This window comes from Equus asinus, chromosome 2, assembly GCF_041296235.1.
Source record: "Equus asinus isolate D_3611 breed Donkey chromosome 2, EquAss-T2T_v2, whole genome shotgun sequence".
NCBI lineage: Eukaryota > Metazoa > Chordata > Mammalia > Perissodactyla > Equidae > Equus > Equus asinus.
The window spans coordinates 151,845,154-151,864,012 of record NC_091791.1 but is presented as its reverse complement, the minus strand read 5'-3'; the positions used below and the strand labels follow the sequence as shown (position 1 = coordinate 151,864,012).

At 37.1% G+C, this 18,859-nt stretch overlaps 1 protein-coding gene across 2 annotated transcripts in view; it reads left to right on the top strand.

The window, feature by feature from the left end:
* GOLM2 (golgi membrane protein 2) overlaps nucleotides 1-18,859 on the top strand; it is a 100,194-nt gene that overhangs the window by 45,845 nt on the left and 35,490 nt on the right. For both annotated transcript variants that reach the window (XM_014847084.3, XM_014847085.3), the window contains exons 5-6: nucleotides 1,645-1,789; nucleotides 2,103-2,183. In XM_014847084.3, coding sequence (XP_014702570.1) covers nucleotides 1,645-1,789; nucleotides 2,103-2,183 — 226 coding nt within the window. The remainder of the gene's footprint in view (nucleotides 1-1,644; nucleotides 1,790-2,102; nucleotides 2,184-18,859) is intronic.

Below are 18,859 nucleotides of genomic sequence, written 5' to 3'. Positions count from 1 at the left end.
AACTGGATGAAGGGTAATTTCTTTTCTGTAAATCTAAAATTATTTTAGAATAAAAAGTTTATTTAAAGCACAATTAGGTGGCTCCCTTACCAAATCACCAACATTGTATCTAGAAAGCCATTTTATTTTATTAAGAATATTTAGTATTTACCATTCACATAAAGGTACTGTTGATAACCCATCAAAGGTACAACATCCTTGTTAACTATTTTAAATGGAAAAGTAATTTTGAACAGTAGTTTGTTGACTTTTAATTTTTAATGTTGTTTTATCCACATCTACACAGCGGTGGAGTACTGCAGCCTTATGATATAGCATTGTAGTGAAAGTGCACAGAGATACAGGATGGCTGCTCAGCTTGTGCCTCATAGATTTTCTCACCCTTGGCCTGTGTATTCACTTGTTCAAAAATTTCATTTTATCAATTCATTCAACAACAATTAAGCTTTCAGATAGCTTACCAAGTTCCCAAAAAATGTGGGAGTGAAAAAAACTGGCTTGAATCCCTTCTCTACAATTCTCTATCTTTGTGACCCTGGACAAGCTACTTAACTTCTTTAATCCTGTCTTATTTTGTTTTTCCCAAAGCTGTTCATTTATCTCTTCTAGAGGATAGATTTGAAAGAAGTTTGTAAACTTTGAAGCACAGTGCAAATGTTTGTTGTTAATTTTATCTGCCAGGTACACTGGGATGCCAGGTACTGATTGTCAAAGCACCCTTTCTTTATTGCAACAAATTCTTATGATTTGGCTCTTGTTTTTCTAGATTCCCCATAGATCTTTTAGTACTATCATTTCTGTAATATTACTAATAATTACATCGCACAGTGCTTTAGAGTTGACAAAGCATTTATATATGTGTTGAATATTAAGTAGAAGGACTTACATGGCAACCCAAGCATGTATACTTGACTCCTTGCCTCTCCCAATTTTCCACCAAGGCTACTCAACCAATATAAGAGAGAAAACTGGCCCACCAGTAGAGTTGAGTCAGGCCTCATCATATATCTGAAGATTCAAGTTTTCAAGGAGATAATATGGTTAGGAGCAGATTGTGGGGGAGCATTGACTTGTGTATTTTCTACCATTACTTCCTGTGCTTGGGTGGCCAGTGCACCTGGGAAGAAGTTTCCATGTTTTCCCTTGCTGTTTCTATTTGGGGAAAACCCTGACAATCTCAGTAACCATCGAACACACTTGAGGGGACACTTATGTGCCAACCTCCTGCTGTCTGCCATCCTGCTCAATTACAGCATTTACCTATGGAGAGCCCCCCTGCCCACAGCCCCCAGGACAATGCCCAACTGTAGGCCTCCACAGCAGCCTAGAGTGCTCAGCAAGACTGTCTTTTTGCAGAATCCTTCCCTCGGCATAGCCAAAAAGAATTACCTCTGCCTAACATTTTGGGCCATTTATGGCAATTAGAGACTTTAAAAAGTGTTAGTTATTCTTTGACTTCATATGAGGTATAAAAACTGAACAGGAAATAGTATTATATCCCACAACTCCAAGTATTTGGAATTTGGACCTATGGTATATGTTTTAAAAAATGAACTGCTTCAGAACATTTAATTAATAGTTGTGTTGATGGTTTAACAGTTTGAACTGAAGAATATTTACTGTTACGAAATCTTTATCAAACAGCAAAAGGCTCACAAAGTTCAACCGAAAGGTGGACATGAATTGGGTGTAAACAATCATGCAGTACCTAAAAGTATTCCAAAAGTAGCTGAGAATGCTGCAGATAAGAATGAAGAACCCTCAAGCAATCATATTCTACGTGGGAAAGGTATTATTATTATTTTGTTTGTGTTAATAGGATATTGACCTTTTTTTTCTCATTTTGAAGTGAACATTTCAGTTAAAGAATATTGTTTGATTTTAGTTCAGTTATGATTAAATGCATTGTTTCAAATTCAGATCCTTTGATAGAAGAGAAAAAAGAATAAGTTGTTTTAGAGTTACAACTATGTCCAAAGCAAGATATAAAGATACTCAGTCAATGTAGTCAATTGCTTTAGGAACTGATTATTACATCCCTTCAACCATTTTCAATTTATGTAAGGAAAAATGTAGAATTATATATTTTGTTACTTGGGCAGAACAAATCAAACGAGATGGTGATGCAGGAATGCCTGGAATAGAAGAGAATGACCTCGCAAAAGTTGAAGATCTTCCCACTGGTAAGTAAAAATTATTAGAGAAGTTAACTAAAGTGATCATATTATTTTTCATGTGACCCCATTCTCTTTTTGGGTAACACTTGTGAAAAGTCACAAATATCTGGATGATTGATATTTTCAGTTAGTTAACTGTCCATTACTTGCCAGGACTTGTTTTGGATATAATTTTTGCCACAGTGTATAAAGTACTTGTTTTTGCCTTGGTAAGAGTCAACCATATTTGAACCTTTTCTTGATGACACAGAATAATTGCTCATATCAGTTGTATTATGTTAGAGCCATTTATAAAAGTATATGTGGCTCATTTCTTTCATGCTAAATAATCCTAGATTGCTGTGCTATTGGTGTGCCTTATATGGCATAGTAGTACCTTTATAGGAGTTATTTAGGTTTTTAGGACTTGGCTTATCCTTTTAGTTAATTTTTATTGTTAGTACCCTTGAGTCAATTCTGACTCCTAGTGACACTGTACAGCAGAGCAGAGCTCTGCCCGGTCCTTTGGCACTATCCTCTCATTTTCAGGGGCTGCATCTCACCATGCTCTGCTGCTCTTCATAGGGTTTTCCTGAGCAGTTTTTTTGGAAGTGGGTGACCAGGTTCCTCTTCCTAGTCTGGAAGCTCTGCTGAAACTTGTCCACCATGGGTGACCCTGCTGGTATTTGAAATACCGGTGGCATCGCTTTCAGCATCAGAGCAACACACAGCAGCCACAATATGACAACAACAGATGACAGATGGGTGGTGTGGTTCCCTGACCAGGAAGTGAACCCAAGCTGCAGCACCAAATCTTAACTGCTAGACCACCATTCAGTTAATTATCCCACACTTTAAATAGTTGGCACACTTATTTTTTCTTTTTCTTTTATGGCCACTTCTGTTCAGTGTATATCTTTCTTCATTAACGTGTCTGCTTCTTAACAATTTCTGCTTGAAGTCTGTATATCACTACTGCTATCCTAATCCCATTCATCTTTTTTTCATATGTCTTTTGTTTTTCTTGCCATTTCTATGTTTCTTGGCTATTATAAATACCACTCCCTGCTGACTCCAATTTATTATGGTGAAAATTGGAAGTAACAGCACATCTTTGGTTCTTTTTGGCTGTTTTTTTCCTTCTTAATGTCTGTGGGTATACCTCATTGTATGTGGTTGAAATTGCTGTGTGTCTGAAGTCCAAATGAATGGAGTATTAGTCTTTTCATTTGTACAGTTTTGTTATCTTCTCAAATTCTTTGTCTGTATTCTTTTGGATTTCTAATTCACAGTATATTCTCCTAAAATCAAGGTAAGGACAAAAAGAATAACATGAATTTAAAAATATGGAGTTAGAATGAGCATGACTTGTTTGTAAGGCAATGAAACTATCCAGTGATTCTTAAAGTGTGGTCCTTGGACCAGGAGCTTGTTGGAAATGCAAATTCTGAGGTCCCATTCCAGACCTACTGAATGAGAAATTCTTGAGATGGAGCCCAGCAATCTGTGTTTTAACAAGCTTTCCAGGTGATTATGATCTATATTAAAGTTTTAGAACCACTGACTTAGATGTTAATTTAAAGAAATATTGAGAGCAAAGACCATGTATTCTTCTTCTCAATTTTTATAGCACTTACTCTAGTACTGGACTTACTGAGTTTTAGGTTGATTAATCTCTTTTACATTGCCCTTATTTATTTTTTAAGCTACACTCAAAGTTTTTCAGAAGATAAACTGCAGGTTTCTAGTATACAGAAGCATCCTATTCAGATATATGAGCAAGGATTATTCACCTGCTTGCATGCATTTATTTTTTATGTCATATATCTACAAAAATATATCTACATTTAAATATATAATTTTTATCATCTGTTGTCCATTTTGACATAGTTTTCAAGTTCAAATTTTATTACTACTACTCTAATTGTATAATGTCCAAATGTATTTTCTAATTTTCCACTATTGTAATTTATTACCTGGCCACTGGAAATTCCAGAGTTAGGGTAAAATGAAATGAGAATCTAAGAGGTCTTGGAGATCTTATCTTGACCATCTTTAGGTATATTGCCCTTATCAGACAGTGGTTTTCAAATGTCTTTCTTACATGAACCACTTCAGCAGGGCAAAGATCCTGTCTTGCCTCTTCTGCTTGCTTAAAAAAAAAAAGCAGACAGAGCCAGCCCTTATGGCCTAGTTATTAAAGTTCAGTACACTCTGCTTTGGTGGCCTGGGTTCAGTTCCTGGGTGTGGAATCACATCTCTCCTCTGTTAGTGGCCATGCTGTGGCGGTGGCTCATGTAGAAGAACCAGAAGGTCTTACACTAGAATATACAACTATATACTGGGGCTTTTGGGAAGGAAAAAAAAAAGATTAAAAAGAAAAGCACACAATAAAATAAAGGGAAAAAAAAGCACACAATCATTTCATTAGAATTAATAGGGATGAATAATGCTACTTTTGATGAGATGCCAACAGATTCATATCTGATTTTTACAATATGAATTTGCCATATTAACTCACATAATGGCTGTGGCACTATAGTTTAGAGCTAGGAAAAACAGGGAAAATGTATACATTTTGTGTAAATTTAGCATTAGTGCCAAAAAAAATCTGTCTGTACAGACACCATCTGCACTGTCATGGCATATTATAGGCCTTCCTCTGGATTAATTTTTCTTTGTCTTTGATTTCCTGTAATTTGAAAATGATATGCTGTGATCTAGGCAGGGTTTTTTGTGGGGTTTTTTTGCGTTTGCCCTGCTTGATGGTCTCCGAGTTTCCTGTATCTCTCATTTGGTGTCTGACGTTAATTTGGGGAAATTCTCAGTCATTATTGTTTCTAATATTTCTTCTATTCTTTTCTCTCTTCTCCTCTGGTATTCCCAGTAAGCTATGTTACACCTTTTGTAGTTGTCCTCGATATTCTTTTCTATTTGTTTTTTTGTTTTTCAGTCTTTGTTCTCTTTGCTTTTCAATTTTTGAGGATTCTCTTGATATATTCTTTGACTCAGAGCTTCTTTCCTCAGCCATGTCCAATCTACTAATAAGCCCATCAAAGGCATTCTTCAATTCTCTTACAATGTTTTTGATCTCTAATATTTCTTTTTGGTTCTTTCTGGGATTTTCATCTCTCTGCTTACATTGCCCATCTGTTCTTGCATGTTATCTCCTTTATCCATTAGAACCCTTAGCGTATTAATCATAGTTGTTTTATATTCCCCTTATGATAATTCCAACATTTCTGCCATGTCTACTTCTGATGCTTACTCTGTCTCTTCAAATTGTGCTGTTTGCCTTTTGGTATGTCTTATAATTTTTTCTTGATAGCTGGATGTGATGTACTGGGCAAAGGGAACTGCTGTAAATAGGCTTTTAGTAATGTGAAGGTAGGTGTGGGAAGAGGGGAAGCAGGCTATAGTCCTATAATTAGGTCTCAGTCTTTTCATGAACCTATGCCTCTGGACTGTGAACTTCAGAAGTATTTCTCAGTTTTTTTCCCTCTCTTAGGTGGGACAGGATGGCTAGAGTGGGCTGGAGTTGGGTATTTCTCTTCCCTGGTCAGGTAGGTTCTGATAATACCCCAGCAGGTTAGGTTTTGCTTAACTAGTTTCTCCTGGGGGCAGGCCCTGTTAACAAGAATAGAGTGCTCTGGTGTATTTCAAAATGGTTCCCTTTCCTCTCCCCCTGCTGGAAGCAGGGGGCGGGGTGCGGGGGGCGTGGGTGGGTGCAGCTGTTTTTCTCCAATATTTACTGTGGGAATGTGGATAAGCTCCAGGTGATTAATCTCACAATATTGTAGGGGGCCTCCTATGACTGGGTCCCCCTGGATGTTTTCTTTAAAAATTATTTTATTGGGGTCATATTGGTTTATAACATTGTATAATTTCAGATATACATTATTATGTATCAGTTTCTGTATAGACTACATCTTGCTCATGCCCAATAGTCTAGTTTTTACCATCACCATAAATATATGCCCCTTTACCGCTTCACCCTCCCCCCAACCCCATTCCCCTTTGGTAACCACTAATCTGTTCTCCTTATCCACATGTTTGTTTATCTTCCGCATATGAGTGAAGTCATACGGTGTTTGTCTTTCTCTGTCTGGCTTATTTTGCTTAACATAATAGCCTCAAAGTCCATCCATGTTGTGAATGGGATGATTTTGTCTTTTCTTATGGCTGAGTAGTATTCCATTGTATGTATATACCACATCTTCTGTAACCATTCATCAGTTGATGGGCACTTAGGTTGCTTCCACATCTTGGCTAATTGTGAATAATGCTGCAGTGAACATAGGGGTGCATAAATCCCTTTGTATTATTGATTTCAAGTTCTTTGGATAAATGCCCTGTAGTAGGGTAGCTGGGTCATATAGTATATCTATTTTTAGCTTTTTGAGATTCTTAATACTGTTTTTCATAGTGGCTGCAACAGTTTGCATTCCCACCAGCAGTGGATGAGGGCTCCCTTGTCTCCACATCCTCTCCAACGTTTGTTATTTTTTGTCTTGGTAATTATAGCCATTCTGACTGGTGTAAGGTCATATCTCATTGTAGTTTTGACTTACATTTCCCTAATAATTAGTGATGTTGAACATCTTTTCATGTACCTGTTGGCCATCTGTGTATCTTCTTTGGAAAACTGTTCATATCTTCTGTTCATTTTTTGATCAGATTGTTTGTTTTTTTGTTGTTGAGTTGTGTAAGTTCTTTATATCTTTTGGAAATTAACCCCTTATCAGGTATATGATTTGCAAATGTTTTCTCCCACTTAATGTGTTGTCTTTTCATTTTGTTCCTGGTTTCCTTTGCCTTGCAGAAGCTTTTTAGTCTGATGTTGTCCCATTTGTTTATTTTTTCCTTTGTTTCCCTTGCCTGGATAGACATGGCATTCCAAAAGATACTGCTAAGACTGATGTCAAAGAGTGTACTGCCTACATTTTCTTCTAGGAGTTTTATGGTTTCAGGTCTTACATTCAAGTCTTTAAACCATTTTGAGTTAATTTTTGTGTATAGTGTAAGATAATGGTCACTTTCATTCTTTTGCATGTGGCTGTCCGGTTTTCCCAACACCATTTATTGAAGAGACTTTCCTTTCTCCTTTGTATGTTCTTGGCTCCTTTGTTGAAGATAAGCTGTCCATAGATGTGTGTTTTTATTTCTGGGCTTTCAATTCTGTTCCATTGACCTATGTGTCTGTTTTTGTGCCAGTAATGTGCTATTTTGATTACTGTACTTTTGTAGTATATTTTGAAGTCAGAGATTGTGATGCCTCCAGCTTTGTTCTTTTTTCTCGGGATTGCTTTGGCTATTTGGGGTGTTTTGTTGTTTCATATAAATTTTAGTATTCTTGGTTCTATTTCTGTGAAGAATGTCATTGGGATTCTGATTGGTATTGCAGTGAATCTGTAGATTGCTTTAGGTAATATGGACATTTTAACTGTGTTAATTCTTCCAGTCCATGAGCATGGAATATCTTTCCATTTCTTTATGTCTTCACTTTCTTTCAATAATGTCTTATAGTTTTCAGTGGATAGGTCTTTCACATCCTTGGTTAAATTTATTTCTAGATGTTTTATTCTTTTTGTTGCGATTGTAAGTGGGATTGTATTCTTGAGTTCTCTTTCTGCTAGTTGGTTATTAGTGTATAGGAATGCAACTGATTTTTGTAAGCTGATTTTGTACCCTGCAACTTTGCTGTAGTTTTTGATTGTTTCTAATAGTTTTCTGGTGGATTCTTTAGGTTTTTCTGTATAGAATCATGTCATCCACAAACAGTGAGTTTTACTTCTTCCTTTCCAATTTGGATACCTTTAGTTTCTTTTTCTTGCCTGATTGCTCTGGCCAAAACCTCCAGTACTGTGTTGAATAAGAGTGGTGAGATCTTGTTCATGTTCTCAGAGAAATGGCTTTCAGTTTTTCACCATTGAGTATGATGTTGACTGTGGATTTGTCATACATGGCCTTTATTATGTTGAGTTACTTTCCTTCTATACCCATTTTATTGAGAGTTTTTATCATAAATAGATTTTGGATCTTTTCAGATGCTTTCTCCGCATTTATTGAGATGATCATATGGTTTTTATTCCTCATTTTGTTAATGTGATGTATCACGTTAATTGATTTGTGGATGTTGAACCATCCCTGCATCCCTGGTATAAATCCCACTTGATCATGGTGTATGATCCTTTTAATATATTGCTGTATTTGATTTGCTAATATTTTCTTGAGGATTTTCACATCTGTGTTCATCAGCAGTATTGGCCTGTAGTTTTCCTTTCTTGTGTTGTCCTTATCTGGTTTTGGTATCAGGGTAATGTTAGCCTTGTAGAGTGAATTAGGAAGCACCCTGTCTTCTTCAACTTTTTGGAATAGTTTGGGAAGGATAGATATTAAGTGATCTCTGAATGTTTGGTAAAATTCTCCAGAGAAGCTATCTGGTCCCGGATTTTTCTTTTTTGGGAGGTATTTGATTACTATTTCAGTCTCTTTACTTGTGATTGGTCTATTCTGATTCTCTATTTTTTCTTAATTCACTTTTGGGAACTTGTGTGATTCTTTTTTTATTTTTTTTTTAGGAAGATTAGCCCTGAGCTCACATCTGCCACCATTCCTCCTCTTTTTGCTGAGGAAGACTGGCCCTGAGCTAACATCCATGCCCATCTTCCTCTATTTTATATGTGGGACGCCTACCGCAGCATGGCTTGACAAGTGGTGCCATGTCCACACCTGGGATCCGAATCAATGAATCCTGGGCTGCCGAAGTGGAACATGTGAACTTAACCATTGCACCACCAGGCTGGCCCCCTGGAACTTGTATGATTCTAAGAATTTATCCATTTCTTTTAGGTTATCCAATATGTTGGTATATAGTTTTTTGTAGTATTCTCTTATAATCCTTTGTATTTCTGTGGTATCCATTGTCATTTCTCCTCTTTCACTTTTAATTTTATTTATTTAAGCTTTTTCTCTTTTTTTTCTTAGTGAGCCAGCCTAAGGGTTTGTCAATTTTGTTTATCTTCTCAAAGAACCAGCTCTTAGTTTCATTGATCCTTTCTATTGTTTTTTTAGTCTCTATTTCATTTATTTCTGCTCTAATCTTTGTTATTTCTCTCCTTCTGCTGACTTTGGGCTTTGTTTGTTCTTCTTTGTTTGTCCTGTTTGGTATAATTTCAAATTACTTAGTTGAGATTTTTCTTATTTGTTGAGGTAGACCTGTGTTGCTGTGATTTTCCCTCTTAGTACTGTTTTTGCTGCATCCCATAAGAATTGGTATGTTGTGTTTTCATTTTTGTTTGTCTCCAAGTGTTTTTTGATTTCTCCATTGAGCCAACGGTTGTTCATTAGCATGTTGTTTAGTCTCCACATACTTGTAACTTTCTCAGCTTTTTTCTTGGAGTTGATTTCTAGTTTCATAGCATTATGGTCAGAAAAGATGCTTGATATTATTTCAGTCATCTTAAATTTATTGAGATTTGCCTTGTTTCTCAACATATGGTCTGTCTTTGAGAATGTTCTGTGCACTTGAGAAGAATGATTATTCTGCTGTTTTTAAGTGCAATATTCAATATATATATCTATTAAATCCATCTGGTCTTCTGTTTCATTTAAGACCACTGTTTCCTTGTTGACTTTCTGTCTGGATGATCTACCCATTGATGTAAGCGGGGTGTTGAGGTCCCCTACTATTATGGCGTTGCTGTCAGTTTCTCCCTTTAGATCCATTAATAGTTGCTCTATATACTTTGGTGCTCCTGTGTTAGGTGCATATATATTTATAAGTGTTATGTCCTCTTGATGAAGTGTCCCCTTTATCATTATATACTGCCCTTATTTGTCTCTCATTATCTTTTTTATCTTGAAGTCTCCTTTGTCTGATATAAGTATGGCAACACCTGCTTTCCTTTGCTTTCCGTTTGCTTGGAGTATCTTATTCTGTCCCTTCACTCTGAGCCTATGCTTGTCTTTAGAGCTGAGGTGTGTTTTCTGACAACAGCATATTGTTGCGTCTTGTTTTTTAATCCATCCCACCACTCTGTCTTTTGATTGGGGAGTTCAATCAATTTACATTTAGAGTGATTATTGATATATGAGGACTTAATACTGCCATTCTCTCTCTTGTTTTCTGGTTATTCTGTATTTCCATTGTTTCTTTTCTCTTGTATTTCTGATTGCCATTTCAGTTTGGTGGTTTTCTGTGATGGTTTTCTCAGTTTTTTCTTTATTTATGAATTATGGCTCTTCTCTGACTTTGTTTAGTGGTTACCATGTGCTTTGTATAAAAGATCTCATAGATGAGATAGTCCATTTTCTGATATCCTCTTATCTCCATTAGCCTAAGAAAATTGCATCCCTTTCCTCCTCTCCTTCTGAGTTATTGTTGTCACAAATTAATCTTTTTTGTGTTGTAATTTTGTGACTTAATTGATGTGTTTATAGTTATTTTTGATGCTTTCCTGCCCTTTATCTTTTATATTATAATTAAGTATTTGTTAACCTATTCTGATAGAGAGTTGCAGTTTTCTGATTTTATCTTATCTCCTTGGTCAAAGCTTTGTAAACCTTTGCCTTTTGTTTCAGGTAGCAGGGCTTCTTTCATCATTTCTTGTAAGGCAGGCCTAGCAGTGATGAACTCCCTCAGCTTTTGTTTATCTGGGAAAGCTTTTGTTTCTCCAACATATCTGAAGGATAGTTTTGCTGGATAGGGTATTCTTCACTGAAAGTTTTTGTCTTTCACTATTTTGAATATATCATCCCATGCTCTCCCAGCCTGTAAGGTTTCTGCTGAGAAATCTGCTGAAAACCTGAAAGGGGTTCTTTTGTAAGTTATTTTCTTCCGCCTTGCTGCCCTTAATATCTTTTCTTTGTCATTGACTTTTATTTTTTAATTCTTTAAAATTTTATTTTTAAAATTTTTTTTTAAAGATTTTATTTTTCCTTTTTCTCCCCAAAGCCCCCTGATACATAGTTTTGTATTTTTAGTTGTGCGTGCTTCTAGTTGTGGCATGTGGGACGCCACCTCAGCATGGCTTGATGAGCGGTGCCATGTCCGCACCCAGGATCCGAACTGGCGAAACCCTGGACCTCTGAAGCGGAGTGCACGAACTTAACCACTCAGCCACGGGGCCATGCCCTGTCATTGACTTTTGACAGTTTTAATATTATATGTCTTGGAGAAGGCTATTTTGCATTGATGTAATTAGGAGTTCTATTCATTTTATGTATTTGTATGTTCAGTTCCATTCCCAGATTTGAGAAGGTCTCAGCATTATTTCTTTGAACAAGCTCTCTGCTTCCTTTTCCCTCTCTTCTCCTGCTGGAATACCTATAATCTTTATTACTTTTCTTAATAGAGTTGGGTAGTTCTCAGAGAATTTCTTTGTTTTTAAAAAATCTTAGTTCTCTCTCCGCGTGAAGGATTTCTGTAGTTCTGTCTTCTAATTCACTATTTCTGTTCTCCATAATGTCTGCTCTATTTTTTATGGTTTCTACATTATTTCTTATCTCATTAATTGTGTTCTTCACATCCAGAATTTCTGTATAGTGTTTTTTAAAGGCTTCAGTCTCTTTGGTGACGTATTCCTTCTGTTAATTAATTTTATTCCTGAACTCATTGATCTGTCTTTCTGATTTTTCTTATAACTCATTGAATTTCTTTATGCTAACTATTTTGAATTCTCTGTCATTTAGACTCTAGTCTTCTGTGACTTCAGGATTGGTTTCTGGAGACTTGTCATTTTCTGTTGTGTAGTGCTACTGTAGTTCCTCATGGTGTTTGATGAATTGGTCCTCTGCTGGCACATTTGTGGTAATATCAGGTTGGAGATTCTACCTGCCACTGCTAGCGTTGGAGCAGGAGCTGTGTTTTCTATTCCTTCCCTGTCTCCCAGTAATTGTGCCAGTTGAGCCACTCTGCATTTGCGTGGGCTGGCTGCAGCTTTTTGGTGGGTTGTGTTTTTGTGGACAGGACCTCTGCTTGGTGGGCAGGTCACAGCTGGGTGCTGTACCCATCGTGTGGGGCACTTTCGCCCAGGCCAGCACTGTGTTCGTGGGCAGATCAATTGAGCTGCTGCACTCTTTGGACAGGGCACCTTTGCAGGGGCTGAGCTCCTGCCACTAGGTGGGGAGTGTTTGCTCAGGTTGGACTACTTCTGTATGTGTGTGCCCCTTGAGCCAGGCTACCACTCTGAAAGTGTTCACATGTGGGCCGGGCTGCCCCTGCTTACACTCACAGTTGCACTGGCCTTTGTGTGAGGATCTGTGACCTGGATCACTGCCACTGGGGAATGGGAAAGGTCTGCTCACCTAGTTCCACTGCTTCCTGGGAATCCATTCTACCCACCTTCAGATGTATAGCTGTGTGGATCTGTCAGGCATCCTGTTGTATTGTGTAGGGAATCGTATGTTGGTTAATGAATGTGTTTAGTTGTAACTTAGAGAGAATAGATGAGGGTAAAAACTCACTCTGCCATGATGCTGATGTCACTCCCTGTGGTAGTTAACTCTCTGAGTTGTGCACACTGAGCCTCCAGCAATTCATCAATTATAGTTCAGGTTTTCCTACTCCAGCACTGGTTCTCATGGGGGTTTCTGCTCATGAGTCTCTACTCCTGTAAGCTGTGACTCTCTTTATTTGCCTGTCTCTTTCTCCAGTCGTAGGGGCAGTGGTTTGCTCTGTGTCTTACCCTCTCTTATGGATCTAAGAAGAGTTGTTGATTTTTCAGCCTTTCTAGCTTTTTACTTGTTGTTAGGATGGAGTGGTGACTTCTACGCTCCTTACATGCAGAACCAGAAGTTAGGAGTCCTCTGGATTAATTTTTGAACCTCTTTAAACTCTTGATGCTTTGCTTTGAAAATCATTGTTCATAACAGTTATTTTTTAATAATTTAGAGAAGTATTTTGAGTATAAAGATTATTTCGACATAGTAACTGGTGAAAAGAATCTTGAGCTGTGTCATCAGTCAGATGCAAACACAAAGAAAAGCCATGTTTTATCTTTGTATCCTGGGCTTCCAGTAGAGTGCCTTGCACATGGCGGGGTCCAGTTAATGTGTATGGTTGAATTACCAGAATATCATTAGTGGTGAGGCAGTGGTCTCTGGAGTCAATTTGTCTAGATTCAAACACTTGGCTCTGTCTTTTAACAAGCATGTGACCATTTATTCTCTCTTATCCTTATCTATGAAATAGGATAATAACAGTTCCAACCTCATTGGATGGATGGGAGGTTTAAATGCAAAGTACTTAGAACAGTGCCTGGCACATAGCCAGTGCAATATAAATCATAGCTGCTGTTATATTATGATTATTTCAATCATTATAAACATATTTGTTATCTCCTTGTCACTCCTTTTACTGAGTGTGTCTTTTCTCCCTGAGGTAGTCTATGCCAGAGTTCTTAATGCCAGTACAAATGGAGTCCCTAATGGCTATAGAGGTGGTAACTCTAAAGAGGAAGTAGAGAAAAGAGCACATCCTTGTAATTTTAAATCAGACTCATGTGGTAATGATGACAGTTTTGTTTACAGTAGCCAGGACTGTACTAGAAACTGTGTAACAGCAGTGCTGAACTATCTTAAAATATATCTCTGAAACAGTCAAGGGGTGTATGGCATGTGCCTATGGTTAGTATGATGTTGCTCATTTTTCTGATTGTTGGTATCTTACTCACTGATTTTTAAGAGTTCTAAAATAGTAATGCAAACACCCTTTCCATGTCATGCATATCAGCAGAGAGGAAAATCTTATGTCTTACTTAGAAACTTCTTTCTAGTTTTAGGTCCAGTCGATATCATAGTAAAAATTGTCTGTAATGATTTACTTTGGGGAAAACCCTATATAGATATAAAGATTTTTACGTACCTGAGAAATTGGAAGTTCTTTTCTAATTAGTAACTTAGAAAGAGAAACTTATTCCTTTTGAGATTTTTTTCCTTTTTATCTTTTTTGTTGATGAAGATTGACCCTGAGCTAACATTGTTGCCAGTCTTCCTCTTTTTGCTTAAGGAAGATTGTCCTTGAGTAATATCTGTGCCAATCTTCCTCTATTTTTGTATGTGGGACACTGCCACAGCATGGCTTGATGAAAGGTGTGTAGGCCCATGTCTGGGATCCAAACCCGCAAACCCCAGGCCACCAAAGTGGAGCACATGAACTTAACCACTACACCACTGGGCCAGCCCCTCTTTTTGGTTTTTTAATATTAGGTAGAGTTACTCTAGCTATAAAATAATTAATTTTCTTTTTACCTTGGCTGTATATTGGAATCACTGGGAAGTTTAAAAAAAAAAAGATACCTGGGTCCCATTCCAGAGATTATGATATATTTGGTCTGTGATGTGGCTTGGGCACTGAATGTTTAAATGTTCCTTAGGTGAGGGGCCAGCCCCATGGCTGAGTGGTTAAGTTCACACGTTCTACTTTCGCAGCTCAGGGTTTCAGCGGTTCAGATCCTGGGCACAGAGATGGCACCACTCATCAGGCCATGCTGAGGCAGCATCCCACACAGCACAACCAGAGGACCTACAACTAGACTATACAACTATGTATTGGGGGGCTTTGGGGAGAAGGTAAAGGGAAAAAAAAAAGATTGGCAACAGACATTAGCTCAGGTGCCAGTCTAATTAATCGATTAATTAATTAATATTCCTTAGGTGAATGTATTATGTAGCTAAGGTAGAAAATCACTACTCTAAGAGGATTCTCTAGATCTACACTATCTACCACAGTAGCCACTCATCACACGCAGCTATTTAAATTCATTAAACTTAAATAAAACTAAAAATTCAGTTCCTCAGTCAAATTAGCCACACTTCAAGTGCTTAATAGTCACCTGTGGCTAGTGGCTGCTGTGTTGGACAGCATAGATATAGAACATTTCTGTCATTGCACGAAGTTCTATTGGTAGTGCTGCTCCAGACTGAAACTAGTAATGGTGGTTGCCTCTGGGGAAGAAGACTGAGGACAGAGAAGAAAAGGTGACTTACTTTTCATTATACAACCTTTTGAATTTTGGTTTCAAAATTTCATAAGGTAATTTCATAAATTACCTATTCAAAAAATTAAAAATTTTTTAAAAATTAGAAGTAATTACAGTGATATTTGAGAGGAGAAAAAAGATAGAAGATTATGTTTTGGTTTTTTTAAAGATTTTTTTTTTATTTTTCCTTTTTCTCCCAAAGCCCCCTATAGATAGTTGTGTATTTTTTTTTTAAAGATTTTATTTTTCCTTTTTCTCCCCAAAGCCCCCTGGTACATAGCTGTATATTCTTTGTTGTGAGTCCTTCTAGTTGTGGCATGTGGGATGCTGCCCCAGCATGGTACGACGAGCCGTGCCAAGTCCGCATCCAGGATTCGAACCAACGAAACACTGGGCCGCCTGCAGTGGAGCGCGCGAACCCAACCACTCGGCCACGGGGCCAGCCCCTAGTTGTGTATTTTTAGTTGTGGGTGCTTCTGGTTGTGTCATGTGGGATGCTGCCCCAGCATGGCTTGACGAACGGTGCCATGTCTATGCCCAGGATTTGAACTGACGAAACCCTGGGCCACCTAAGCAGAGCATGCAAACTTAACCACTCAGCCACAGGGCTAGCCCCCAGAAGTTTACATTTTAAAGAAGCAATGTAGTTAATCTTTTTTTGTCTGATTCTTTCTCTTAGGTTAGAGCTTTTAGGAGAAAATTATCTAAATTTATAAAAATACATTAAAAATTTTTAATAATTTAAATCACTATAGATATACTTAGGTGAGTTTTCTCCTAGGCATCTTGTAAAACAGGAATCGACAAACTACAACTTGGTTGTCTGTTTTAATAAATAGTTTTATTGAAACATTATCATGCTCATTTGTTTATGTATTGTCTGTGGCTGCTTTTGTGCCAGAACAACAGAGTTGAGTATGGCCTACAAGCCTAAAATATTCACTATCTGGCCCTTTAAGAAAAAGATTTCAAAGATCTTTATTATAGAAGAAACAGATTACGTAAAATTAGGCATCTATTTTTTTTGTAGGTAAAAAATTCTTATAATAACATAGTATCAAATTGTAAATATTCCTGAAAATTGCTACTAAAGATACTAAAGATAAATTTCTAATGATGCATTTGGTTTAAAATTGAAAGACATTTCTTTTGTCATATTTTCTGGGGGCCACAATTTATACCAGCTGCAATTAAGAAGAAAGGAATCAAAATAGGGTCTTGAAACAACAAGTATCATCCAGGGAGAATAGGAAAAGTTAGAACTTAATGGGTTTGAGCGTTTAATTGGTGCCTGTTTCTCTCACTTTTTAAAAACTGTAGTACTAAAGTGTTATATTTTAGTAGTTGTTCTAGGGATTACTGTATGCATCCTTTACATATCATAGTCTAATTAGCAATAATATTGGACCACTTCTTGTAAAATGTTAGAACCTTACGGGTATAATTCCATTTACCTTGGCTCACCCTTTGTGCTATTGTTGTCATATATTTTTATTTCTATATGCTAAAAATCCCAATGTTTTCAGTATTATTATTTTTGCTTTAAAAAGCCTTTTAAGAAAATGAGAAGAAAATATTATGGTCTCTTACATTTACCACATATTTACCGTTTCCAGTGCTCTTCATTCCTACCTGTGGATTCTGATTTCTGTCTTTATCGTTTGCCTTTCAGCCTGAAGAACTTCCTTTAGCATTTTTGAAATGCAGGTCTTCTAGGGATGAAGTTTTCCTACTTTTGTTTATCTGAAAATATCTTTATTTCATACTCAGTTTTGAGGGATATTTTTACTGAATGTGGAAATTTAGGTTGATTTTTTCTTTCAGTACTTTAAAGATATAATTCCACTGTCTTCTAGCCTCCATTGATTTTGATGTCAGCCATCATTCTTTTTCTTGTGTCCTTGTATTAGCACATCTTTTTTCCTCTGACTGCTTTTAAAATATTAATATTCATCAGTTTGACTAAGATATGCCTTGGTATGATGTTCTTTGTGTTTATCCTGCTTGGGATTCACTCAGGTCCTTCAATCTGTGGGTTGATGTTTTCCCCAAATTTGGGGACTTTTCAGCCTTTATTCAAATTCAAATATACAAAATTTTTTTTGTCCAATTATCTCTTTTTGTTCCTGCTGGGACTCAAGATAAATACATTTCAGACTCCTTGATATTGTCCCACAGGTTACTGAAATTCTGTTCAGTTTTTTGGCAATGATATTTCTCCTTCAATTTGTTCAGTGTGCTGGACTTTTCTTCAAGGTTGTTGACCCCTTCTTCTGTAGTGTTTAGTCAAAACACTGGTCAAAGCTCACCCAGGGTATTTTTCATTTCAGATGTTATATTTTCAGTTCTAGAATTTTCATTTGGTTCTTTTTTTAGTTTCCGTTTCTCTACTGGATATTCCCATCTTTTCCTTTAAATCTTTGTACATATATATATATACACACACATACACATATATATACACACACACACATATATATACACACACACACACACATAACAATTGTTTACAAATCGTTGTCTGCTAATTTCAACAAGTGGATCATCTGTGTCTTTTTCTGTTGATTGCTTTTTTTCTTGATTATGAGTCATATTCTTGCTTCTTTGTATGTCTAGTAATTTCATTGTGTGCCATATGAACGATCCACTAAGGAAGTATGAATTTTGTTGTCATTTTAAAGGGTGTTGAGCTTTGTTCTGGCAGACAATTAAATTACTGGCAAATCCTCTTGATCCTGTCAGGCTTGGTTTTATGCTTTGTTAGGGCAGGTCAGTTTTTATTTTGTTCATAGTCTAAGGGCATGGCCCTTAACTCTAGGATGTGATCCCTAATTTTAAAGTAGTACTTGTAGCATCTCGTTGGAATGCTCAAAATGCTCAGTGAAGATTCTTTACTGTGACTGGGCTGGAGATCCATTGTCTTCAAGCACCACGTGACCTCTGTTGTTTCTGTTCAGCTCTCAGTCCTGCAGTATGTGCTCTCTGTTAGTCCCCATAGAGTCTTACCCTGTGTATACACAGCTCAGGCTTTGGCTAAAGAACCAAGGGGAATATCCATGCAGATTTCTGCTCCCCTTTTCACCTCACACACCTCCTTTCTCTGTAGTATTCTCTCCTGCAAATTTCAGCCACCTCAGCAGCTCAGACCCTGATGATTTCTGTGTCCTCTGCTCGCTGAGACTGCCCATCTCATATATGTCTCTTTTTTTAAGAATTAGTCTCCTGCTGCTGGTTGTCCAGTGTCTGAAAACGGTTGCCTTACCTATTTTGTCCATATAAAAATTGTTTAGGGCATGGGAGAGTAAGTCCAACACTGGGTACTATGGCATGGCTTACAGTGGAAGTCCATCTTGTTCTTTTTAAATTATGTAAATAGATCTCTAAGTTTGAAGGAACTTTAGTTCATAGACCAGATTTTAGGAACTATATGAGAACATCATTTAATAGTCTGTATAGATGTGTACCTATATTTCTTGGAGGGCCTAGATGATCCCACTGAGCAATATTTGAGCAATCATAAGTGTGTTATATCTGTTTATATACATAGAGCAAAGTAACATAAGAATGTTACATCATTGTTTTGTATTTAATGTTCATGCTTCAGAATGATTAATATATATATATATCTTTTTTGCTGAGGAAGATTCGCCCTGAGCTAACATCTGTTGCCAATCTTCCTCTTGTTTTGCTGAGGAAGATTTGCTCTGAGTCAACATCCAT